Source organism: Lissotriton helveticus, chromosome 4_1, assembly GCF_964261635.1.
Source record: "Lissotriton helveticus chromosome 4_1, aLisHel1.1, whole genome shotgun sequence".
In the NCBI taxonomy this organism is placed as follows: domain Eukaryota; kingdom Metazoa; phylum Chordata; class Amphibia; order Caudata; family Salamandridae; genus Lissotriton; species Lissotriton helveticus.
Window position 1 is genome coordinate 141,935,000 of NC_136063.1, and position 18,207 is coordinate 141,953,206.

At 50.0% G+C, this 18,207-nt stretch overlaps 1 protein-coding gene and 1 pseudogene across 6 annotated transcripts in view; both read left to right on the top strand.

The window, feature by feature from the left end:
- PLEC (plectin) overlaps positions 1-18,207 on the top strand; it is a 1,130,647-nt gene that overhangs the window by 530,779 nt on the left and 581,661 nt on the right. Inside the window, exon 1 of one of the 6 annotated variants that reach the window (XM_078686573.1) lies at positions 4,602-4,678. The exons of 4 other annotated variants lie outside the window; for them this stretch is intronic. In XM_078686573.1, coding sequence (XP_078542699.1) covers positions 4,633-4,678 — 46 coding nt within the window. In that variant the 5' untranslated portion in view covers positions 4,602-4,632. Of the gene's footprint in view, positions 1-4,601; positions 4,679-18,207 lie in introns of those variants that run through there. One more of the 6 variants, XM_078686570.1, reaches the window with a different exon arrangement.
- On the top strand, positions 102-975 carry LOC144827073 (large ribosomal subunit protein uL6-like; annotated as a pseudogene).

Sequence of the window (18,207 nt, forward strand, 5' to 3'; positions counted from 1 at the left end):
AGCAACCTTGTAAAGATGGTTGCGGTATAGCGTTATGATTTTGTGCGAGTTAGGATTATATGTATCATGAATACAGGCCCTTCTCTCGGTCTCCTGCGAGTATGAAGACCATTCTCAACAACCAGGCTATGGACATCCCCGACAAGGTGGACTTCACCTCGAAAGGCCACCCCCTTATTGTGAAGGACCCCAGGGGGAGTCTTCGCTGGGTCTTCAACCACATTCATGAGTAGAGCTTTGCCGCATAAGCAAGAAGCATAGAAAGCTTTGTGCTGACAAATGGTGCGGCAATCGCAACGAGCTGGCCACAGTGCGCACAATCTGGAGCAACGTGCAAAACATGGTTAACCACTCCCATGCTCGTGACGGAACCGTTCCGTCATGAGCCTCGGGTGGGCTGTGCTGGTGACGGAACGGTTCCATCACGGCCCGTTCGCCGCGCCTGCGTGGCGCGAATTCCGCGCCTGCGCTGAAGTTCTAATGGGCGGGCGGGTCCGTGACGGAACCGTTCCGTCACAAGCACAGCTCACCCGAGGGCCGTGACGGAGCGGTTCCGTCACGAGCACGGGACCGCACCGCGGCCCCGCCTCCCCCTTAGCGCTGCGGCGGAATAGCCGCCGCAGCGAAGGGGTTAAGGGCGTCACATTGGGCTTTCGTTACAAGAGGAGGTCTGTTGACGCCCATTTCCCTATTAACGTGGTAATTCACGATAATAGCTCGCTAGTAGAAATCCGTAACAGCTTGGGTGAGTAGTAGTACATCTGCAGAGTTCGCGTGAGGCAAGGTGTTAACGGTGCACTTTCCCAAGCCAAGAAGGACGAGTTGATTGATTCTTGAAGGCAATGGCCTTGAACTGGTTTCAGATTCAGCTGCTGTGATCCAGCGAGCCACCACTGGAGAGAACAAGGGCATCCGAAGGTTTTGGGGGTTATCTATGTTTCAAAGAAGGGCACAGTCCAGCAGCTGGATGAATAAGCTTGGTGTCAATACCACCAACTGAAGCAATTCTGTCAATATCAATGTCTGCCGGAGCAGCATCAAAAAGATCGTGGTGGTGCAAGATTTAAATTTAAAAAAATATCGTTAAAATATATGTAATAAATACAGACTAGCATTTGAGTCTCTAATTAAGCAACAAAAATTGGACCTGGGGCTGTCATTTGAGGTGGGTTTGGAAAAAGGATGGGGAAGGGGTTTGCGTCTGAGGTCATCGAAGTGTCCCCCCTATAGGCACTATAATACACCACATTACCACAGCAAGACGTACATAGTTTAAGGTGCAGGCAATTTCACTCAAAAAACAGTAAAAGCACTTTCACTGAATATCTCAAAAAGTGAACAGGAGAATGAGGTTCGCTCCCATAAGAAACCTCTGTGAGTCAATGTCTTCAGACAGGCTGGGGCCAGTTCCTCTGTCCCCCCCATTGTCATCTAGAGAGCTCTCTGGAACGCCAGAACCAGCAATCGTGAGAAATAAACACAATTCGGGTGTTTCTGGGATTTTTGTGAGTCGGCTCCTGAAAGGACTCTGGGCCAAAGGCTTCCTTCCTCCAAGCCCCAGGCTGCTTTCGGTTTGAACAGGGTCACAAGAGCCATGTGGGGAAGAGCCAGAATAAATAAAGGCAATCCCACATTGTTCTGGAAAAAGTTGTCTAGAGTCATGAATGCCTTGTGCTCATGTGGTGGACGGCTGAACTAGGGACAGCTAGTGCTGTCTTCTCGTAAACTCGAGTTCATAGGCTTCCAGGCGCTTTATCTTTCAGCATACAGAGAGTGTCGGAGCTGCAGAGCCCCACAGCAATCCCTCCATCTCTTGAAGAAACTTTCAGCCTGATGGGTGCTCGGGCCAGTATGAGGCTCTTGGCACTGGAAGTGACGTGCAAAGCTTTGCATAATAATGAGAAGTCCTAATGCCGGATTGGTGGGATTTTCAAGCCCTGCGGCCGGCCAATGTGAAATTCTTCTCGAAAGTCCCAGCGTCCACTTGTGTGGCAGAGCTGGCATCAGGAACATTCAAAAGACTCGGTAAGGGTTTATGGAAAATAATCTTTCTGTTCCTTCATCTCTCTCTCCTCAATGAGCATTAAAATGTGTATGTAGCGCATTCCACAACTGATGCTGTCTCTAGGCGCTGAAATATGAAAGGATGAATTTAGCCTTGGGCTGGGAGAGCAGTGCTTGGCAAATGCTGCCCAATGAGTGACATATTTCCTGAACTCAACAAATAACTGAATAATCTCTGCGCAGGGTTAGCAAAAGTTACTAGTCACGTGCATAGCCGAGGGAGTGGGGCCGGCTGACCAGCCGATGTCACACACATGGTTTGAGCAGGCTGCAATAGTTACATTCTTACACCACAAAAACATTGTGTTGGAAACTTTCCCAAATCCCAGCGCTGTTGTCACTTTGCTGGATTCTTCCCGAGTGTCCCAAGGCCAGTCAGTCCCTCCCTGGTGCCTCTCACACACTTATCATGGAGGCCAAGAGAGTATGGGGGACACAGGTCACACACTCTCCCACTGTTTCTGTGGTCCCTGCCTCTCTGGTGCCTCTTGCACAGCTATCATGGAGGCCAGAAGTGCGGGGGGTCACACTCCCTCCAGCTGTTTCGATGGTCCCTGCTTCCTCTTATACACTTATCATGGAGGCTTATTTAAAGTGGTACCTTTTCAAAAGTTCATGTGAGTCAGACAAAGAGTGGCACATGGGAGCTGCTCTCAAAGTCCTGTTTTTTAGGTCGAGCCTAGAGCCAGCGCGCATGAGTAGGTGAATAGAAGCTCTGCCCACTCTCCGCTCATATTTGTGATTGGCTTGTGCACATTGTCTGTCGTAAATGCTGGCTTCTGATTCGTCAATAGGCTTGTTAGTCCTGCCTTAGTACTACCTCCTCTTCATTTGTCACTTCCCGACTGGCCGCTTTTACATCGAGTGTTACACGGTCCGTGTTATTTAGACTGTGAGGTTCTACTGCAGGCACGACATGCTTTGGTGCATTCTCCCCCCTGCCCGCCCTCCCCCCTGTTGTCTGTGCCATCTTCACCCCCCTACACACACCCTCATTGTCTGTGCCTTCTTTAATGAGTTTCTCCTACTGCAGGCACGACATGCTTTCCTGCAACATTCAGTGCGCCATACGCGCTTTGAATTTCCGAGCAGCCTGGGACAATGGTGTCCGCTTCTTTGAATGGGTCTCGCATTTACTAGAGTTTGAGCTATTGGCATTGTAAATGAGAATGCCTTTAACCCCTTTGACGCGCGTGACAAGGTCAGCTCGTCATGGGCGTTACCTGCGCTGCGCGTGTGACGAGCTGACCTTGTCACGTAACGAGGGTTTTTGCGAATCGCAGCGCGCAGCGGGAAAACCCGCTAGCGCGCATGCGGTTAATGTATGTGTTAATTATCAAAACAGATAAATAAAAGGCATTGTAATTTACAATGCTAATAGCTTAAACTCTCGCAAATGCGAAACCTATTGCATTGCAAATGCTTGTTCCAACACTAATTGAAGAGAGGGAGACGAGGGACGCAGCTGTGGGAAAGGTAACACTGTGTCTTTTCTGAGTTCCAGCTGCTGGCTGTACATCAGCATCTACTTGAAGGCCAGCAATGATAGATTTAGCAAGTTTTCTAGGTCCTTTCCAGTCCAGGTTTTTGCTTTGCATTCTGGGATTTGTAGTCCTCTATTACGGCCCATACAGAGAGCTATACCAGTTGTTAAAGGCCCTGAAACCGAATCATGGGCGCAAGCTTCAGGAGAGGGCCTATAATGAAGGAGAGGCCCATTAACAACTGATATAGCCTGAGGCAGACGGACTATGAGGATATTAGAACATTCCGTTCATGGAGGATAGAATGTTCTAAATTAATAAGGAAGAAAGACAAACATTAGAATGTTGGGAGTCAAGGCTTGTGGCAGCCATTATACGTTTTGAGCACTTTATTGTCTTGGGTGAAGCTCCCAACATTTCAAAACCCCAAGCTCCCAACATTCCAAACCCCTAAATACGATTATTAAATTTGACTAAAATCCCACAACGCAGGGTTCAGACTCGGACTGGATGAGTTTCTCATACATGGACCTAGGAAAGTTGAGAGACCTACAGTGGCCAATCAGACACCCCCATGGAATGCAAGAGGGAATATCATTGGACACCTGCGTTATTGTACGTACTACTTTACAAAGATCAGTGGCAGCATCTTATCCACACTACTCAGCATTTCAACATAACCCAGTGCATGTATTGTATCACAGTGTAAGATCAAAGGCAGAGCTAGAGTCTGGCTGCAGTGCAGTGGAGGACACTGAATAGACATAGAAGACGGCCTGCCCGTGCCTCTGGTGCTCTGCAGACGATGCTCTGTATTCAGCGCCTCTGGTGCTCTGCATTTCATCTGTATTTTCGCTCACTCACCTGCTAGGAGCCGCGCCGCATCCCGCCCAGTGCAGCAGGCTCCCTCCGCTTCCGTGGATGGGCCGGCATCCCACAGCCCTCCTCCCGGCCCTGATTGGTCCAGAGCCCCGCATCGGCGAGAGTCCTGGGCTGGGGGTGGGAGGGGGCAGGAAGGGAGGCTGGGATCGGAGCAGCGCCGGGAGCAGGGAGTGAGGGCAGGGGGAGACACTGCAGCAGCGGCATGGATTCCACCAGGTCCATCCAGCACGAGATCATCTGCCTGAAAGGTAGGGGGCTGGGGCGAGGTCACTGACCTGTGCTTCAGCTGTGAGGGGAGGGGGCCCATGCGTGGTGGGGGCTGCGCCGTCCTTTCTTTCACGCAGCGCCTCAACTTTCCCCGCAGTGTGCGCGGGACCCGAGCATGCTGCCGCAGAGGCTGGGCTGTCAATCGAGGGCGGGACGTGAAATGTGCACCAAAGAATGGGGTTGCAGAGAATGTACTTCAGGGAAAATTTGGGTGCACGAAGTCAGGGGTCAGTGGGTCACTCTCCCCTGTGTTTATTCACTGCATGCAGGCCGTTCTAAATGTGATTTTAGCCTGGTGGATGCAGGTGAGAAATACTAAAGTCCCTTGACACATGCACCCCCCACATCTGGCTCCTGTGCATAGTGTGCGTGCACCGCTGGCTCTGACCTCTTGAACTCTAGGAGAGGTGTGGGATCGGAGGGGTTAACCCTGTGCTGGTGAGCGCTCGAGGTCACAGTTAGAAGCCAGGTATATGTGTTTCCATTGTGCATCTGATGGCTCGGGGGGGGGGGGGGGTCGTGTGAAAGGGGGCGGGCTAGACACTATAATAGCCAGGCACGCCCCTGGCTGGTGAAATCTCACGTTCCCACGTGTTGGCAGGTGTTTTTCATTGAGATTCTAGTTTCTGTTGCATTCTGGTACTTATAGTTTTGCTTTTCGCAAACATGAATATAAGGGGGAAAAGTAAGGAAACATACGGTTCTGGGCAGCTATCGCCTGTCTAAATTGGCAAATGTCAACACAATTTCTCAACCTGAGCAACTCTAGAGATTATAAATCTCCATATCAATAATAGCTCTTTCAAACTGATGTAATTTTCTATGTCTTCTTTATTTCGGATACCTCAATATAAATAGTCTGAAAATATCTTGCTTGCATCACATCAATCCTACACGTCGACATAAGAATGTGCCTCGAAGATGTTCCGATACTCCGCACACCGGTTATACGTTACGAGAATAATTGAACTTCGAGAATTGCAACTAACCAACTAGAAGAAAACTTCCTTCTAGTTGAGCCCTGGGTCAAAATGGTCGGGATACCTGCTCAGGATTGATGTGATGCAAGCGAGATATTTTCGGACTATTTATTTCGAGGTATCCGTATTTGGAACCTAATTTCCCTCATCATTCAATTTGAAATAAATACTATTGCCCCGACGACGTCTATTGGCTGGAAAGCCAGACGAAACAGTGTTGGCAAGATCAGCTGGCTATTTGTATTATTGAATAAATCTTTGGTTATTTGTACCCAGTGACTGGACTGAAATTAAGAATTTACTTTGGATCAAATAAAGAAGACATAGAAAATTACATCAGTTTGAAAGAGCTATTATTGATATGGACAATTATAATCTCTAGAGTTGCTCAGGTTGAGAAATTGTGTTGATGTTTGTTGGCAGAGTCCTATCTGCCTATTGTTACAACCCACGGCAAGAGTTGTATCTCTACTGTAGAGCATTTTGCTAGGTGTACATATAAAGATAAAATATTGATCTACACTGTTTAGCGCATTGTTCCCTACTGCCAAATGTTTGTATAGTGTAAATTGGAAAATTGTGCCATGTCAGCAGTTCAATGTGTTGAACGGGTGATGGTATAGGACGTAGTATTATTACTGTGTGAGTGTGTGTTAGACCAGCTGGTGGCTTTATTTATTGTAAAACCAGTGTCTGGATCAGTCTGGCATCGGGTCGTGCCGGGGTCATGGACACCTCTGCCCTTTTGTTGCAGTTGTCAAGTGACCCATATCAGGCATGACCCTTCCGGCCATTGTCAGCGCTTTGCATGTTGGGTGATACTTGTCACAGTGATCTTCCCACTGTGACTATGTGCTTATAAAAAATGTAAATCCGTATTTGTAAAGCGCACTACTCAACCTTGCAGGTCTCTAGGCGCTGGCGCACGTCCTGGAAATTAAGTGAGCTATTGCCCAGAGTCACATGGTGCTGAGCTGAGCTGCCGCCGGAGCCGGGATTGAACTGTGAACCCTGTGCTCCGAAGTCAGCTGCACCACACCTCTCCATTATGATAGGACCCAAAACGCACAGTGGTGTTGGTGAAGAAGCCCCCTATGGCTGTCATGCCTCATGCATGTCTGCTGACGTGTTCAGTAAGATGTTTGCTGGGTTGGGGTCTCACCTTATACACACCAGGCCACGTTCTGGGATGTTTGCAGAAGGTATTTTTGCACCTGGGGGACCCTGGGCTCTACTGGTCGAGGGGCCTTTGTTTACAGTTGCAGGGGTTCTGTTGGCGCACCTCGGGGCGGGCGCGGCCATCTTACACTGCCCTTGCTTTGGTCTCTTGCATGGGGTTCAATATCTATTTAATGAGATGGGTGGGGGGGCATCCCTAGTCCTTCTTCCTGTCGAGGGATCTTTACGTCCAGTAGGCACGGGTCTGGACGGTGTCACAAATGTGGTGCCCAGGGCTTCGTGCCCGCTCCTCCAAGGGTAACGTACGTTCTGCAAGCAGGGTTCTGAGGGTACACGCCGGGTTACAGACGATGTCTCACAGGGCCCTTGCTTCCACAGGACTCTTTAGACCCGGGCTTGGAGTCTCACCACGTGCCGCCCAGGGCTCGCTGCCTCCACCCACGAGTACTTGTACTGTTAGTAAACAGGGCCCTGATGCAGCCCCGGGGGTCATCACGCGCTGCCCGCTGACCAGGGCTCGGTGCCCGCTCCTCGGAGGGACGTGAACTTTCAGTAATAAGGGTTTCTGAGGGGACACGAGATGGGGGCGCGGTGCCCACGCCTCAGAGAGAGGGGTCTTTGCTTGCAGCAGACGGAGTTCTGCCTGCACAGGTTTGAGGGTCTCACCACGTGTTGGTCGGGGTTGTGCGCCTACACTGGGCCGATACGGACCCCTGGGCGCTGCAGTGGTGGCATCAGAGGAAGCGGCCTCTCCACGCCCAGTCCGTCTCAGCCCCAGGCTGGGGTGATGAAGGGGTCCCGGGAGGACCCGCCTGCTTCCTTCGATGCCTCTGCAGGGCTCCCGTCAGCTCGGCCTCGGCTGCTCGCCGTTGCAGGGTGGAGCCCGGCGCTGCCTCTGCGCGCACTGCAGCTGCCGGGTCTGCAGCACTGCAGCGGGAGCTCCAGCCTCGGGGCGGGCTACACACCTGAGGGGGCAGGGAGGGGGCACTGCGGGGCAGTGCTTAATTTGTAAAAAAAAAAAAAGAAGTGCAGGTGCTGAAAATGTTGCCAAGGAGGCCACTTCTTCTTCCGGTGAGCCCCACTTTTAACACTCTCACTGCCTTAGTCTCTGTCTTCTAGCCGCCTTGATCTGTTGTCTGTCCCCTAAGTCTTTGCTCTAAGAGTCTATCCTCTCACCTCTCTAATTGTTTTCTATCATCTTTGCCACACCTGGTGTGTTACCTTATTCCCTGCATTTCTGATTTGCCCTCTATTCATTCTGCCCCTGCCTTTTTTTCCTTTTCACTTTTATCCATGCTTTACTCTCTCTCTCCTCGATCTTGGCTCTTTACTATCACTCTTCTAGCAGGGATTAGCTGTGTCTCCATTTCATCATTTGTCTGCTTTTTTCCTCTGTCATGTCCTCTACATCCTTTCATTCTATCTTCTCACCACCTGCAGGGTCAGAAATTGTAGCCCCGGCCCTGTGAAAGAAGTGCCGGTGCTGAGCACCTGTAAGCACCTGCTCAAATTAAGCACTGCTGCGGGGCGGCACTGAGACCCGAGTGGTTGTCCCGAGGGGTCCCTTTGGACACTGTAACTTGAGTTGGGGCAAATATTGCCACTGAGGGCCATGGCCTGCATTTTAGGGGTTGGTACACAAGAGAGGGAAAGCCTCACAACTGATGAACTCCTAACTTATTAAGAGGTCAAATTAACCTCAGGACTCTCGCTGGTGCGGGTCTCTGGGCCGATAATTAAGGGGTCCTGCTAAGTGCCTCTAACATTTGAGAATATAGTAAGAGAAGATTCTCTGGCCAATATGAGGTTGTGTCTAGTGTTGTGGGCCATATCAGGCCTGTAATTGGCTAGCGTGGGCTTTATTGGGCCATTCACTGGCAAGCGTGTTAGAATGGGCCTTATTGGCTAGTATTCACCTACTCATTTTAGTTTGGGCCTTATCAAGCATGCAGTCACGTAGCACGTTCGGGTGGTCTTATTGGGCTATTACACACCTACTGTGTTAGTAAGGTCTTATGGGTTTAGTATTAACCCTGGAGAGCTGGTAAGGACCCTTTTGGGCCTGTAATCACCTGGTATGCTAGTACAGCCCCAATATGTCTGGTAACAGATATCAGGAAATTTACTCTAGCCCAACATGTACTTCCAGCCCGGCCTTGGCAGCAAAGCACTCAGGATGCCCTCAGACAGCACGTGGGCACTTTCCTATGGACTGTCCACATAAATCTCAGAGAAGCCCTTCCGTGGACTTGTCCAGTGGTGTCCTAACATGACCCCGCTCTTCATCCAACGCCATGGCTTGAAAGGCCACCAAACTCGTGAACGACCCCTTGGACCACCCAATGCCATTGCTTGCAGAACCCTACAGAATACCATTGAATAATTGACCGGTTCCTGCAACTGTCACTGTACCATTGCCTACAAGGTCCTGCTAGTGCCAGGAAACTAGATCGGACCGCGCGGAAGGACACATTGAGAGGCTAGTGCCAGGAAACTAGATCGGACCGTGCAGAAGGACACATTGATAGCATAGTGCCTGGACACTAGATCCAACTGCACTGAAGGACACATTGAGAGGATAGTGCCTGGTGACTAGACCCGACCGCGCAGAAGGAAACATTGAGAGGATAGTGCCAGGAGACTAGACCTGACCGCGTGGGAGAGCACATTGAGATGATAGTGCCTGGAGACTAGACCCGACAGCGCTGAAGGACACATTGAGAGCATAGTGCCAGGATACTAGACCCGACCGCACTGAAGGACCCATTGAGAAGATAGTGCCAGGAGACCAGACCTGACCGCGCAGAAGGACCCATTGAGAGGATAGTGCCAGGAGACTAGACCTGACTGCGCAGAAGGACACATCAAGAGGATAGTGCCAGGAGACTAGACCTGACTGCGCGGAAGGAAGCATTGAGAGGATAGTGCCAGGAGACTAGACATGATCGCGCAGAAGGACACATCGAGGGATAGTGCCAGGAGACTAGACTCGACTGCGCGGAAGGACACATTGAGAGGATATTGCCAGGAGATTAGACCCGACCGCGTGGGAGGACACATTGAGAGCATATTGCCAGGATACTTGACCTGACCGCACTGCGGGACCCATTGAGAGGATAGTGCCAGGAGACTAGACCTGACCGCGCGGAAGGATACAGCGAGAGGATAGTGCAAGGAGACTTGACCCGCCCGCGTGGACGGACACAATGAGAGGATAATGCCAGGAGACTAGTCCCGACCGCACAGGAGGGTACATTGAGATGATAGTGCCAGGATACTAGACCCGACCGTACTGAAGGACACATTGAGAGGATAGTGGCCGGAGACTAGACCCGACTGCTCGGAAGGACACCATGAGAGGATTGTGCCAGGATGCAAGGCCCGACCGCGCGGAAGGACACATTGAGAGGATAGTGACAGGAGACTAGACCCGGCTGAGCAGAAGGACGCATCGAGAGGATAGTGCCAAGAGAATAGACCTGACCGCGCAGAAGGACACATCGAGAGGATAGTGCCAGGAGACTAGACCTGACTGCGCGGAAGGACGCATTGAGAGGATATTGACAGGAGACTAGACCTGATCGCGCAGAAGGACACATCGAGGGTAAGTGCCAGGAGACTAGACCAGACTGTGCGGAAGGACCCATTGAGAGGATAGTGCCAGGAGACTAGACCTGACTGCGCAGAAGGACACATCAAGAGGATAGTGCCAGGAGACTAGACCTGACTGCGCGGAAGGAAGCATTGAGAGGATAGTGCCAGGAGACTAGAGATGATCGCGCAGAAGGACACATCGAGGGATAGTGCCAGGAGACTAGACTCGACTGCGCGGAAGGACACATTGAGAGGATAGTGCCAGGAGACTAGACCCGGCTGAGCAGAAGGACGCATCGAGAGGATAGTGCCAAGAGAATAGACCTGATCGCGCAGAAGGACACATCGAGAGGATAGTGCCAGGAGACTAGACCTGACTGCGCAGAAGGACACATCGAGAGGATAGTGCCAGGAGACTAGACCTGACTGCGCGGAAGGAAGCATTGAGAGGATAGTGCCAGGAGACTAGACTCGACTGAGCGGAAGGACGCATCGAGAGGATAGTGCCAGGAGACTAGACCCAACTGAGCAGAAGGACGCATCGAGAGGATAGTGCCAAGAGAATAGACCTGACTGCGCGGAAGGAAGCATTGAGAGGATAGTGCCAGGAGACTAGACTCGACTGAGCGGAAGGACACATTGAGAGGATAGTGCCAGGAGACTAGACCCAACTGAGCAGAAGGACGCATCGAGAGGATAGTGCCAAGAGAATAGACCTGATCGCGCAGAAGGACACATCGAGAGGATAGTGCCAGGAGACTAGACCTGACTGCGCAGAAGGACACATCGAGAGGATAGTGCCAGGAGACTAGACCCGACTGAGCAGAAGGACGCATTGAGAGGATAGTGCCAAGAGAATAGACCTGATCGCGCAGAAGGACACATCGAGAGGATAGTGCCAGGAGACTAGACCCGACTGCGCAGAAGGACACATCAAGAGGATAGTGCCAGGAGACTAGATACGACTGCGCAGAAGGACACATCAAGAGGATAGTGCCAGGAGACTAGACCTGACTGCGCAGAAGGACACATCAAGAGGATAGTGCCAGGAGACTAGATACGACTGCGCAGAAGGACACATCAAGAGGATAGTGCCAGGAGACTAGACCTGACTGCGCGGAAGGAAGCATCGAGAGATGGTGCCAGGAGACCAGACTCGACTGCGCGGAAGGACACATTGAGAGGATAGTGCCAGGAGACTAGACCCAACTGAGCAGAAGGACGCATTGAGAAGATAGTGCCAAGAGACAAGACCTGATCGTGCAGAAGGACACATTGAGAGGATAGTGCCAGGAGACAAGACCTGATCGTGCAGAAGGACACATTGAGAGGATAGTGCCAGGAGACTAGACCCGACTGCTCGGAAGGACACATCAAGAGGACAGTGCCAGGAGACTAGATACGACTGCGCAGAAGGACACATCAAGAGGATAGTGCCAGGAGACTAGACCTGACTGCGCGGAAGGAAGCATTGAGCGGATAGTGCCAGGAGACCAGACTCGACTGCGCGGAAGGACACATTGAGAGGATAGTGCCAGGAGACTAGACCCAACTGAGCAAAAGGACGCATTGAGAGGAAAGTGCCAAGAGACAAGACCTGATCGTGCAGAAGGACACATTGAGAGGATAGTGCCAGGAGACTAGACCCGACTGCTCGGAAGGACACATTGAGGTGGGAGATGCCCTTAGGTGGTACACACAAGTAGTGAGATGCAACAGCCAGCTATAGATGTTTCCAAGGAATATGTTCTTAAGCATTTATAAACTTTAAAAAAGGAGTATCCTCAATATAAAAAAAAGTAGGGCCTTTCAGATCCTGGGAGCATTGCTAGAGGAGGATCTGTGAGGCTTCGGGTATAACCTACTTTCGAGTGCTGTACTGATAGCTCAAGGCCCTGAACTCTTGTTACAGGCCTGAGCCAGAGGCAACAGCCTGTAACAAGGTGGAGGGCTGTTAACAACTGGTATAGCCCGAGGCAGAAGGTCCATAGGAAAGCTAGTAGAACATTCCACATCCACTCACTGAGGATAGATTATTCTAAAGAAAACCGGGAGAAGTAAAAAGGCAGATTTGAAATTTTGGAGCATAAGACCGATTCCAGCCATTATTGGCCCTGAGCCACTTAACCTGCATTCCACTGTTCTTCTTCCCAAACTCCCCAGCAGACTGAGAGCCCGGGCATAGGGCCCCTTTGTCCTGCTACCGCCATGAAGCATGCTTTTTTTTCTGACATCATATTTATTTTGTATATTTGGTGTTGGTAGTGGTAAAAATGACTTGGGCTGACCACAGACACTGCCATGCTGATGTTTTATGAGAGCAGTTAACGAGGCCTGTGACCCTGGGCAGATTGTGTACTGTGTCTGTCTGTCCTTCGGTGTGATATGTGCTCAGCTGCATATTAACTCCTCTTTTGTTAGTAAGACATTTTGTGTGTTCGCCATGTTGTAACTAATGTTACAAGGGGGCACCGGGCCTTGGTGAAGGGACAGTTCACTGCACTGCCTCACACAATGACAACCATTGTGATCAGTTGTGCATAAGCAAATATTCTCTTGCGGCACGCGGAGAAACCGATTTTCAGTGACTGCAGTAGAGCAGAGCCTGGCCAGCAGACGTCTTTGGAAACAGGCAAGATGCATTACATTAAAATCACAATTTGGCTTTTGTAGTCTGGTCTGCCCTGTTCCCATGATGCACTGGGCCAGGGACAGACTAATTTGCATACAGCCAGTTTCTGAAACTGGGATGGTGCAATGAGCTAAAAAACGGTGTTGGATCTAGCCCTGATCTCTTGACTGGGTGAGAGTATTCTGCTTAATTCAGAGACTCTGTCCCTCACCACCCCATGTTGTAAATATTTTTGTCCACCCTAAGCGTGGAAGGGTATACTCAGACATGAGTCCCTTGCTCATTGCACCATCAGGATTCAAGCAAGCCGGGCCGAAGACGGCTGTAATGCCAGAAACCGGTCCCCGGAAGCTTGTTTCCTTCCCAGTGTAAGAATTGGCTTTTGTAGTCTGGTCTGCCCTGTTCCCATGATGCACTGGGCCAGGGACAGACTAATTTGCATACAGCCAGGTTCTGAAACTGGGATGGTGCAATGAGCTAAAAAACGGTGTTGGATCTAGTCCTGATCTCTTGACTGGGTGAGAGTATTCTGCTTAATTCAGAGACTCTGTCCCTCACCACCCCTTGTTGTAAATATTTTTGTCCACCCTAAGCGTGGAAGGGTATACTCAGACATGAGTCCCTTGCTCATTGCACCATCAGGATTCAAGCAAGCTGGGCCGAAGACGGCTGTAATGCCAGAAACCGGTCCCCGGAAGCTTGTTTCCTTCCCAGTGTAAGAATTGGCTTTTGTAGTCTGGTCTGCCCTGTTCCCATGATGCACTGGGCCAGGGACAGACTAATTTGCATACAGCCAGGTTCTGAAACTGGGATGGTGCAATGAGCTAAAAAACGGTGTTGGATCTAGCCCTGATCTCTTGACTGGGTGAGAGTATTCTGCTTAATTCAGAGACTCTGTCCCTCACCACCCCTTGTTGTAAATATTTTTGTCCACCCTAAGCGTGGAAGGGTATACTCAGACATGAGTCCCTTGCTCATTGCACCATCAGGATTCAAGCAAGCCGGGCCGAAGACGGCTGTAATGCCAGAAACCGGTCCCCGGAAGCTTGTTTCCTTCCCAGTGTAAGAATTGGCTTTTGTAGTCTGGTCTGCCCTGTTCCCATGATGCACTGGGCCAGGGACAGACTAATTTGCATACAGCCAGGTTCTGAAACTGGGATGGTGCAATGAGCTAAAAAACGGTGTTGGATCTAGCCCTGATCTCTTGACTGGGTGAGAGTATTCTGCTTAATTCAGAGACTCTGTCCCTCACCACCCCTTGTTGTAAATATTTTTGTCCACCCTAAGCGTGGAAGGGTATACTCAGACATGAGTCCCTTGCTCATTGCACCATCAGGATTCAAGCAAGCCGGGCCGAAGACGGCTGTAATGCCAGAAACCGGTCCCCGGAAGCTTGTTTCCTTCCCAGTGTAAGAATTGGCTTTTGTAGTCTGGTCTGCCCTGTTCCCATGATGCACTGGGCCAGGGACAGACTAATTTGCATACAGCCAGGTTCTGAAACTGGGATGGTGCAATGAGCTAAAAAACGGTGTTGGATCTAGCCCTGATCTCTTGACTGGGTGAGAGTATTCTGCTTAATTCAGAGACTCTGTCCCTCACCACCCCTTGTTGTAAATATTTTTGTCCACCCTAAGCGTGGAAGGGTATACTCAGACATGAGTCCCTTGCTCATTGCACCATCAGGATTCAAGCAAGCCGGGCCGAGGACGGCTGTAATGCCAGAAACCGGTCCCCGGAAGCTTGTTTCCTTCCCAGTGTAAGAATTGGCTTTTGTAGTCTGGTCTGCCCTGTTCCCATGATGCACTGGGCCAGGGACAGACTAATTTGCATACAGCCAGGTTCTGAAACTGGGATGGTGCAATGAGCTAAAAAACGGTGTTGGATCTAGCCCTGATCTCTTGACTGGGTGAGAGTATTCTGCTTAATTCAGAGACTCTGTCCCTCACCACCCCTTGTTGTAAATATTTCAATCTAGGATAAAGCTGGAGGCCACAGAGGTCCCACTTGTGTTGCTTTATGCTGCCCGTCACTGGTGTCAACCATTGTGGTGGTATTTGCCGACCCCAGATAAGGTGGCGTGAGGTGTCCTCATTGGATGGATATGCACTGCCCGTCCTTGGGTTGATATGTGCCAACCCTGCTAGACGTATGCTGGAGCTCATTGGTATAGTATGTGCCAGCCCACATGGGACTGATAGATGGCAGCCTTCCTGTGCCTGTTGGTTCACTGTAGGCTAGAAATCTTTGGTTTTAGTAAGTGCTTTCTCTCCCTGGAACATGAGTGTTGGCCATTTTTGGGCAGTGGTTGTCAACCAACTCTGAAATGGCACCAGCTCTCATTAAGTGATATGTGCAATCTCTGTGCATTATTTCCCACCTCTTTTTGGATATGTCCCTTGTCATGAGAGGTATTTGCCAGGCTTCGTCCAGTGTGACATATTCTCACTTTCTTCGGTGGTGACATGTTTCGGCCTTCATTAAGGTTAATATGTACTGACCATTAATTCATTGCTCTGTGCTGACCCAGAGTGGATTACCACATACCAAATTTTAGTGCCATAGTGTGTGCCAGCCCACAGAAGGTTAACAAGCAATAGCCTTCCTGTGCCTGCTGTCGTTAGCTAGATAGAAGCGACAATCGTTGGTTTGATATGTGCCTTCTGTCACTGGAGTCATGTGTTTCGGTCATCATTGAGATGGTGTGTGATGGCCTTTATTAAATTGTTGCTGGATCTCTTTGGGTGGTATGTGCTCTGTTGTTGATATTTGCCACCTCCTTTGATATGGTGTCTTCTGGTCCTTAATAATGGAGATTTTTGCCAATCCTCATCAGGTCTGATGTACATCATTTGTTTCGGCCTTCACCATGCACTGCCCATTACTCGGTTGCTCTGTGACCTAATACATACCAAACCTCAGTGGCAGAACAGGTGCCAGCTAGTGTTGGGTTAGTGAAATGTGCCAGTCCTCAGGTTGCCTGCCCTGCTTGGTGCAATAAAAGTTACCCTTTGTTGTGGTGGTATTTTGTCCCTCGGTTTGGACACCACAGTATTTAGTCCGCGCCATCTTGGTGCAGCCTCGTTGTGAACCGTGCAGTACGCGTTCTAGTTCTCACTGAGAGGGTTTAGTACACGGCAATAGGTCTTGCGAAAGAATTATTTCCCAAGAAAATTCTTCCACTAAAAGAGGAGTTTTTTTTAGATTTTTTTTTCGATATACCTACCAATGCTGGAGGTTTTTTCCTGTAATTTATACATTGCAACCTCCACATGCTTGGAAAAAAGTAACATTTTGGGAGGCCTGTGTAGGAAAAACTATGCAACTTTCTATATCCTGGGAGCAAGGGCACAGCTACGGATGTATGACGTTACAACGCATACTTTTACATCGCATGCCTTTGCAACGCGGTTTTTACATCACATAGAGAGAAGTGTGGCTCATTGGTTAGAGGAGGCAGACCTGAAGCAGAGGTCAGACCCGGGACCAGGGTTCAATTCCCGACGCGGCAGGGTCTTGAGCCTAAATATCCACGGACTCGATAATTCTCGTTTCGGTGCCTACTCGAATCACGGGTTCACACTCTGCAGCTCTGGGCATTAGCCTGCTTAATCTCCACTACGGCCCTCCCGCGGCGGGATGCCTGGCTTTCACCTTGGGGATGCCCAGTACGGGTATCTCACAGGGAAAAGCCAGGACGGGTTCCCAAGGCAAGCGCCGAGATGCCTACGGGTAATCGAGCGCTATATAAGAGCGCATAATAATATATAAGAACGCATAATAACATACCTTTACAACGCATAGTGCTTTGGGGTGCTGGATAGTGAATAGTTTAATTTACTATTCCAACTCCAGTCCCCGTGGACACTAGGGAAGGTGTTGGACAGTAAATTAAACGTATTCCCTATCCTAGAGCGCCCCCCAGCGCAATGTGTTGTAATGGTTTGCGTTGTAAAAGTTGCGTCGTAAAGGCACTGCGTGGTAAAAGTTGCGTTGTAAAGGATGTTTCCCCACAGCTACCAATAGTTTAGCAGGTGCAGGGGCACCAGGTTCCGGGGATGCGATGGGCTGCAGTACCCCAGATATGGCTGTATGTTACTGCCCAAATGATGGCATGGGTGTCATTTTTCTCTACTTGCATAAGGGTCCATGTGCCCTGGCAACATAGCTGTGGCTTCCATTTTCCATTGTTAGTGATTTTTGGAGATCAATACAGACAGAAAACAATGTGCTTCTTATTTGTATTAATTTTTAAAAGCGGAACAATACAGAAAATGGTGCTTGTCGTGATACTCTCGGTGCCGTCTTTCATCAATTCCAGGCAACAGCTGAGCAGACCGACAGCATGGAGAGCTAAAAAACAGGATGAGATTTCCTTTTCTACAGGCATGTTAACATATATTTGCAGGATAATGCTAATGTGCACCAGTGGGTGTATTGTTTTGTTATAAGTGGCTGCTTAATTTGCTAAAACCTGACAGGCATCCATGTATGAGTGCACGTCCAAGAGTTAAATAAACATAGAAATATACCATTTACGGCTTCGTTTCAAACCACAAAATAAACCTGGATAACTACCATTAAGATGGCCAAAAAATAAATATGGATAAATACAGATAGGACTATGTAAAAAAACACAAATACCTTAAAACCGGGAGCCCTAATCATAGCGATGCGCCATTGCAGACCTCGCAGGTGGCCCAAGTGTTCTCTGTTGTCGTCTGCGCCATCTTGTGTATTTTCCTTATGCTCTGCATGATCTGGGTGCCAGCACTTGTTGTGGGTGGTATCAGGCAGGTGACCCAGGCCCGCCTCCTCACCCGCTGCAGTGAACGCAGACCGGGTTCGAGCTGGCAGCGGCGGCGCATTCTGCACATAGCGCGGGGAGGGTGTGAGTCGCAGGGTGAGGCCCCCCAGGTGCGGGGTGAGGCTACAGCTGGCCAGCAGGAATGGATATTTAAAGCTCCTTGAATGGACTTCTTGGCCAGTTCTTCTTTGTGGTATGTTAAATACTTCGTGCAATGTACGATCGCCCTGGGAGGCTTCTGATGCTGGGCTGATGGGGTGGGGAGAACTACAGAGGTGCATTATGTAGGGAAAAAAACTTTATGGGCGCTTCAGTAATACA